We start from the raw sequence: 7,889 nt of genomic DNA, 5'->3' as shown, positions 1-7,889 counted from the left end.
CCAGGAATTTAGAAGGTTATATTTAGCTGAAATCGAATCTTCTGTTATACAATCAACCGCTGTTTGTACTGGAAAAGATTTGAGTTGGTCAGTACTAGATAGTTTGTGTTTCATTCTTGAACAGGCAAACGGGTATATTTCGGAGTTGTCTAGCTACTTGATTAGAAGGATCTGAAAACTCAATGGATATGGAGGAAGGCGTTTCATACACTTTGTATATCTCATCATTGTAATTTGTAAGGCTAATCTTTGTAGTCTGGCTGCTCCAATATTTTCACTCTACACTTTGTTTGGTTGTGCAAGAATAGTGTGAAAATTGAGTAGGGGAGTGAAAATATGGATAATGTTAAAAATTTATATTGTTTGGTATGATTGAAAGGGAAGAGAATTATAAAGTTAGTAGTCTTATTAACTTTTATTTGGTCGCAAGTAAAAGGGGAAATAAATTGAAAATTGACAACTATTCTATCATTTTTTAAAAGTATCTTTCTCTTTTCCATGCATATATTTTTTTTTCGTGGTAGAAGCCTAGCGCTGTTCCTCCTTTTTGAAACCTTGTGTCGCTAGTCCTTCTTCAAAGCCTCTTGTCATTGCTCCTTCTTTTAAGTTTTGCACCATTTCTCCATCTTGGAAGATCGCTCTAATTAATTGTGTTGCTATTAATAGATTACTTTTATCTCATTCAATAATTGATTTTGTGTGTTCAATTTGTTGATTTGTGTTTATATGCTAATAATGGAGTTGATAATTGATTATATGTATAGTATAATTGATTATCGTCCATGAGAAAAATAGTGTTGGTTGTGTAAAGGATTCATGGATTGAGTGTAAATAGTACTTGTAAATCGAATTTTGTTCTTTAAAAAATAATTGTTTTGTGCTTGCCATGGTAATTGTTCTAATAGGTTTCCTTAATTTAGGTTCAAGGACGCCTACCTAGAGTATTCGTGTGTGTAATCTCCCGTTGAGAGTTGAAAAAAAAAAAAAAACTTTGCACAATAAATTTTTTAGCTTTTTTATTTATTTTGAAAGCAAGGTATACTTAACCTTGTAAGCTCTCGTCAACCAGTTTTCAACCAATTTGGAATCACTTTAGCACAATAGCTTCTTTGCTCTTAACTACTGTGCTAGGAATAGGTCAGCAATGAGTGTTTCGTACTCGATTTGGTTGTTTGATAAGTCAAATTTGAGGGATTGTTCAAAGATTAAACCTATGGACCCTTCCAAGATAATTCTAACTTCACTCCTAAGATGATTCGACAATTCATCCACGTGCAACGTCCACCATGTGTCTTCAGTCTTTAATGGTGGGTGTAACTTACTGAGAAAATCTCCAAGGCAATGGGCCTTGATTGGTCCTCTTGGTTCATACTTAATTTCAAACTCCGAAGGTTTGACGGATCATGCTATCATCCTTCCAAAAAATTCAGGTTTTCTAAACACCTTTGTTATTGGGTGGTTCGTTCAAACGATCACCCGATGATCTTGAAAATACTGATACACTTGTTATTGATTTTAAGAGGATAAAATAAAATCTTAGATACCTTATGATTAGTTTTGAAAATTCATCCAAAATCTTTTTTTTTCTCTTTTAAAGTCACAAAAGTGATTCCCAAAGTTAATCATGAATCACAAGAGTAAGAATTCCTAAAAGCTTGGTCATGTTAAAATGAAATAAAGTATAACCGTTGATATTTTTTTAAGAAACCGTTGATATTTTTTTTAAGGTACCCCTGATACTTAAAATAGTGTAATTTATTCTAATTATTATAAAAATATAATAACCCTGATACTTTATTCTCTGTCAGAAAAGTGATCACATAAATAAATTACTATCAAATCTAATGTCTGGCGATGATGTGTGTGCGCTTTCAAGATAATTTCTAAACTAATAATATATTTACTGTTTTATTAGCATACCATCCAAGCTCAACCGGTGCTTAGTTTACCCGGTGCGGTGCATTTTTACATGATTGATTAAGTGAATTAACAGAGAGGGAAAAATAATTTTTGTAATTTGGTTAAAAAGAAACTAAAGAAAAAAATAATAAAATGTTGAATTTTGTCCTCTTTTGTTTTCTTCCTTTCTATTTCCTCCTCCCACAAACAATTCGTTAAAGAATTTTTTTTTAGACCACACATCCTCGACAATTTGAATCAAAATCATTATAAGTGATAAAATTCTCCACACAAATATATATCCAACACTTAAATTCAAAATTATTGGTTAAGTGGAAACTATCTTATACTAATTTATTCTAACACTTCATGATAAAAAAAGTATTTTAATTATGTCTTAGATATATACTTCAACTAATACTTAACTAGTGTTTGGTACAGTTAATTAGATGTTTATAATCCCTATAACAGAATGTGTTCTGTGTTCAGTGTTGATGATAATTTCCATTATCTGAAAATAAAAAACATAACACGGTATACCATTAGTTCTCTCTTTTGTAACAAAAAAAAATAGTCCTCTCTTAAATTTTGATCTTCTTTTTATACTCGCGCATAAAAAAAATACGCCTCATAATCAAAGGAAACAACTTTTTATTATACCATTATGTTGCTCATAAAACATTGTCCTATTCATAATACTTAAGAATTTTTGGCGCAAGCTTATTACGATACTAAAGCGGAGATCTAGAAATCGATTATTGTAGAATATAATCAGAAACGGGTGAAAGCAGTTAAACCATGAAAAAGAGGTGAAAGTTGAAGACTTGCAAATGTTTACTTAGCAAAGTTGAATTGATTAGGAATGAAGGAACAGATTGCAGTTATGCTTGTTAAATTAAGCAATGATGGATATTAAATCTCACCTTCACCAAAGAGGAAAGAGATTGAAATGTTGAACATTTGGCAACACCTATATAACTCAATTGCCATCAGTCCCATTTGGACTGGGGTGATCATGATGTTGATATTTGGATCCTATCTATCCCCAAACCGAAAGCAAACCTCCATAAAGAAGCTTGTTGAGAATTGAGATGTGGGGTTGCGTCCCTTATTGATGCTCTTGCTGCTTCGGATGGTCCTGTGTTGAGCAAGGTAAGTGTGACTTGAATTAGTTTCTTTGAATTTATTCATTTTTAGAATATATGCTCGAAAATGAGAAGGTACATTCACTAGTGATTTGAATTGAAATACCTCTTTAACACATTTGCAATTATACATTTTTACCTTCTCACTTTACACACTTTCTCATTTATCCAAGAACCATATTTGCATATTTAAAAGATTTGTTAAACAGTAATCTATCAGCTTATAATTAATCATCTAGGTGTAAATTAAGATCAGCTGCCTGTGGTAATCAAGGATGAACATTTAGCAATATCCCATATGCTGAAGGACATTGTGTAAAATCACAAAAGTTGGTCAAACATGATGCATGTTCCATCCTAAATTTGAATGTTATAATACAAGCCTAAATAGTATGCAAATTGCAGACAATTGCAAATGTAAGAGATTTAATGGTAGAAGCTTTTTCATAGGTGTTTTTATAGGTAAAGATGTTTGATTTTCATAGGTAAAGAGTATTATTTACCTTTTATTTGTTGGTAGAAGCTTTTTCATTCTTCATGATCATATGGAATGATTTAGACCGGTCCTCCGCAACCATTTCCCTGAGTATATCATCTTCAATCTTCTCAGCTTGCCACTGAGAAGGGTCCTCCACAAAGGCCTCACTGAAGATCATGCTTGAAACCCACTCTTTCCAAGTGGTTCTTTTGTACTTATCTTCCTCCAATGAACCTGTCACCAAGAGCTGATAAACATAAACAACTTTCTGCTGACCGGGGCGAAAGGCACGGGCAATGGCTTGCTTTGTTTTTGAAGGGTTCCACTCTGAGTCCAACATGATCACTCTTGAAGCAGCTGTTAAACTAATGCCTTCAGCACAAGCAGTGATTGAAGCAAGTAGTATCTTTGCTACTCCACCAGGCTCCTCAAACTTGTCCATCACTCTCCCCCTTTCAAACAGCTCTAGTTCCCCAGTTAGCACCAACACTTCCCTACCTTTTGTCCATCCAAAGTACTTCTCAAAATATTCCACAAATAACTTAACAGGTGCAATGTTGTGGCAAAATATAAGAACCTTCTCCTTCTTGACAACCCTGTAGATAAGACTCAAAACAAATTTTACTTTGGACCCTATTCTCAGATCAAACTTGCATTTCTCTAGCTCCATCAATTGCGCTTGAGTGAAAAATTTCTCAGCACATACTGCTGATTTCACCAACCAAGGATGTATTGAACCTAGAGTTATCAAAAGTTCTAGCTCCAGAGGGTATCCATTGACTTTGGCCATTTTCTTGTGCAGTTCATGCAAAATCTCGTGCTGTGTATCAGTTGAATTCATCAGCAATGTATAAATTTGCAAACCAGGTAGACCATCAGAACTCCCACCTTCATACACATCAATGAAACCATTTGTCACATTTCTCAACATCTTTAGACCCTTCCGCCTCTCCCTACCATTACTTGAGTCAATTTTCTTAGCAATTTGGTCTAAGAAGAATTTTCTAGCTCGCGACTCTAATAAATGACTCGCTTTTTTTGCCACTTTTCCTTTCCTCTTGTATTTCGGGTCCAATGCTTTCAGTACTTCATGAATAAACTTTGGCCTTGCCAAGCACAAAGTGTTGAAGTACTCGCAGAAATTGTTCTGAAACAATGTGCCAGAAAGCAGTATTCTCAGTTCTGTCTGCACTTTCATCAAAACTTTTCTCAGCCTAGATTTGGTGCTTCTAGGATTGTGCCCTTCATCCAGCACCATGACCCCAGGGCTTTCCCTCAATACCTTAGCCATGTATTTCCTATGTGCAAACTTTGAATCCTCTCGCATCAATGTTAAAAATGAAGTATAACCCATGATCAGAACACTCGGGTGCGAATGCCATTTTTGTATCTTCTCAAGGCAATCCAAAACATGCTTGACATCATCAGTGGGCTTAGGAACTCCAGGAATAACAATCGAGGATTTCTGCTTGAATACACGGTAGGTTCTACGACCATGAATCAGATACACTGGTATAGGAATATCCCACTTGATAAATTCCTTGTACCAAGTATAGAGTGTTGTCTTTGGAGCAAGGACTAATGGCCTCTTCCCTGGGAATAACTTCAAGTAGCTAACAAGAAAAGCAATGATGAGAAAAGTTTTTCCCGCTCCAGGAGTATGAGATACCACACAGCCACCTCTTCTTTTGGATGCTGCTTCCATCAATCCCGGGTCCATGGACCCTGCAATGTTTTGCCAAAGAAACTCAAATGCTTTCTTCTGGTGGGCGTGCAACTTTGCTTTAAGTTCGGGAATTAACACCCAAACGTTATCATTTTCTTGAGACACAGGTTTCTCAGGAGAGTCTAGAGCTGGCAAGAGATCAATGTCATCGTCTTCATTAGCCTTGGTCTTTGAATCTTCTTCAGGGATCTGCTTCTCCTCTTGGTGCCACACTGAATGTTGAATCTACAATAACAAGAAGTTAATCAGATACAGACTGGGGAGATAGACAAATTATCCCAAAACAGGGGAATGAGGTTAATATCATGTACAAATTCTACGATGATTTTGCAAACAGAAAAAATATCTGCCTAATGCATTATGCATCAAGATGGCGAATTTACATGTGACAAGTAGCCAAGTTTTATGAGCCCTTCTCATAAATTGAACAGCTCAGCTACGTAGTCATATCACAAGGTTACTTAGCCATAATCCTCGCTTCGTGAAGGTATGGGGGAGGGTCATTGTATGCAAACACACCCCATGCATATGCAAAGCAACTGTTTCAGGATTCGAACATATGACCAACTGGCCACCAATACATGCATAGAAGAAAATTACATATAAATTCACTTAAGAGCAAACAAACCCAATGAGATTTTTTGTATGTTTTAAACTACACTTACAAAGGGAGGTGTAATATATTTGATCTCCGTGCTCACAAAGCCACATCTATAGCAGTAAATTCCAATTTCTTCATTCATTCTGAAATCATGAGGACAACCTGCATTCGGATTTTCCAGAGTCTCAGTGAAAACAGCAGCATTTGAATCCTGATTAAATAGTTGAACAGAATTAGCCTTGGGAAAAACAAAACAAAACAAACAAATAGGGGAAATCAAATGCCAAATTGACACATACTTCTGTGTCTTCTTCTAGATAGCATGATGCCAATGACACTTCCAGTTCTCTCCACAGCATATCCATTTCAGATTCTTCTTCCGCCTCCTCTTTGCGGAGCACCTCAGTTTCTGTCTTTTGCCCAATGCTGCTTGGTGTTTCCGTTTGCTTCCACTGGTCAGCAATAGCTGGTTCTTCATTGGTTGGTCTAGTATTAATATTCTTCAAGTATGAATTTATCAAATCCTTGTAGGCAGCTGCATTTAAGGATCTGTCTTTATAATTGTATCTTTTTTCTTCTCCATGATCTCTACTTCCAAAATATGTTGTACGGTGTTTTTTCCCTTTAACTACTTTACTGGAACTAATCCCTTCCCATTTATTTCCAAGATTCACCATATCATCCAGATCACTTAAACCCTTCCTCTGTGACTTAGGGGCGCCATAACTATAATGATATCTCCATGACAAATCATCACTCTTTTCTCCATCATCTGACTTTGCAGCATGATAATGAGACTCAAAAGTTAACAATTTAACATCGTTCTTCTTTGAAGTGGTACCAGTTAGATGATGATACTTGGAAGAAATTTCAGAGGATTCATTACCATAACTTCTAGTAACCTTGTCATATAGATCATCACAATGTATAACTTCTACCGGATCATGTTGAGCAGGAAGAGGAATAATAGCCAGATGATTTTGATGTTCATTCTGATCATCACCTCCTGACCTCACTTTCTGGGATTTAGTCTTCTTCCTTTTGTACACCACAAGCTCCCGGCATGTACTCACCTTCTTGACCTTTTGATGATTGTCAGTATCCCCTTCTAGACACTTCTTTTGCCAACGAAACAGGCCGGCTAATGGTATATACATTTCATGATCAATATCATTATCTTTCCAAGTGTCTATCTTAACTGGTGGTAAGTTTCTAAAAGAACCAACATCAATCTGGGAAACTTTTTCACAACCAAGGTAACGCTCAGGTTGTACATTCCGACGTTTGGAACGCCTTAAGCCTTCGACATTGTAAGATGGTGATTCTTTATCTTCATGGGATTCCTGTTCAGGATCAACCCTCTTGGTTTTAAGTGTAGCTACTTGAGAAACAATGGGTACTAACATGCCTTTGTCTGTTTTGAAATTCACAACATCAATGTGAGATTCATTGTTCAATGAAGTGCTAACAGTATCCCTTCCCAAAACTTGATACACTAGCTTGTCTTGTAGAGATCTTACGCAGATTGAAACCTTCTTTAAAGCTGTGGTAACAACTAACCATGAAAGATCACATAACACTTTTCCCAGAAGCAATTTAGTGTGTGATATAATGGAACAGTCCTCAGATGATGCCCACCGGTAGTGCTGATTTTCACAAGGAGTACTTTCAAGTTTTTGGAGGATGGATATTTGATTGATTCCAACCACTTTGATCTCCCTACTGAGAGTTCTTAGCTCTGCACCGAGTGAACCTTGATGAACATAAAAGTTGACATAAAACTGACACGAGCACTCAGAGTCATGAGGTTTTCTCTGTACAGAGCTTATTTTGGCATCAGCCCAAACCTGTAGTTTAAAAAAGAAAGAAACTGTAAATCCTTGACATTTTGGAAACTAACATTCTCAAATTAAAACAGAGGTCTTGTCCAAGCAGCAACAATAATAATAATAAGCACAGACCAAGTATTGCACGGAAAAAAAACCAAGAAAGGGGAAAAGCCAGTGATGCCTAGTTAAACATACAAACATAAAGTAGAAA

At 36.1% G+C, this 7,889-nt stretch overlaps 1 protein-coding gene across 2 annotated transcripts in view; it reads right to left on the bottom strand.

The window, feature by feature from the left end:
• Positions 1-2,732: 2,732 nt before the first annotated feature.
• The window catches only part of LOC100811703 (SNF2 domain-containing protein CLASSY 1), a 7,349-nt gene continuing 2,192 nt past the window's right edge, over positions 2,733-7,889 (bottom strand). For both annotated transcript variants that reach the window (XM_014773270.3, XM_006595789.4), the window contains exons 4-7: positions 6,149-7,696; positions 5,914-6,060; positions 3,548-5,473; positions 2,733-3,037 (exon numbers count right to left, since the gene is read on the bottom strand). In XM_014773270.3, coding sequence (XP_014628756.1) covers positions 3,551-5,473; positions 5,914-6,060; positions 6,149-7,696 — 3,618 coding nt within the window. In that variant the 3' untranslated portion in view covers positions 2,733-3,037; positions 3,548-3,550. The remainder of the gene's footprint in view (positions 3,038-3,547; positions 5,474-5,913; positions 6,061-6,148; positions 7,697-7,889) is intronic.

Source organism: Glycine max, unplaced genomic scaffold (assembly GCF_000004515.6).
Source record: "Glycine max cultivar Williams 82 unplaced genomic scaffold, Glycine_max_v4.0 scaffold_327, whole genome shotgun sequence".
Taxonomy (NCBI): Eukaryota; Viridiplantae; Streptophyta; class Magnoliopsida; order Fabales; family Fabaceae; genus Glycine; species Glycine max.
This window is presented reverse-complemented; position numbering and strand designations above follow the sequence as displayed.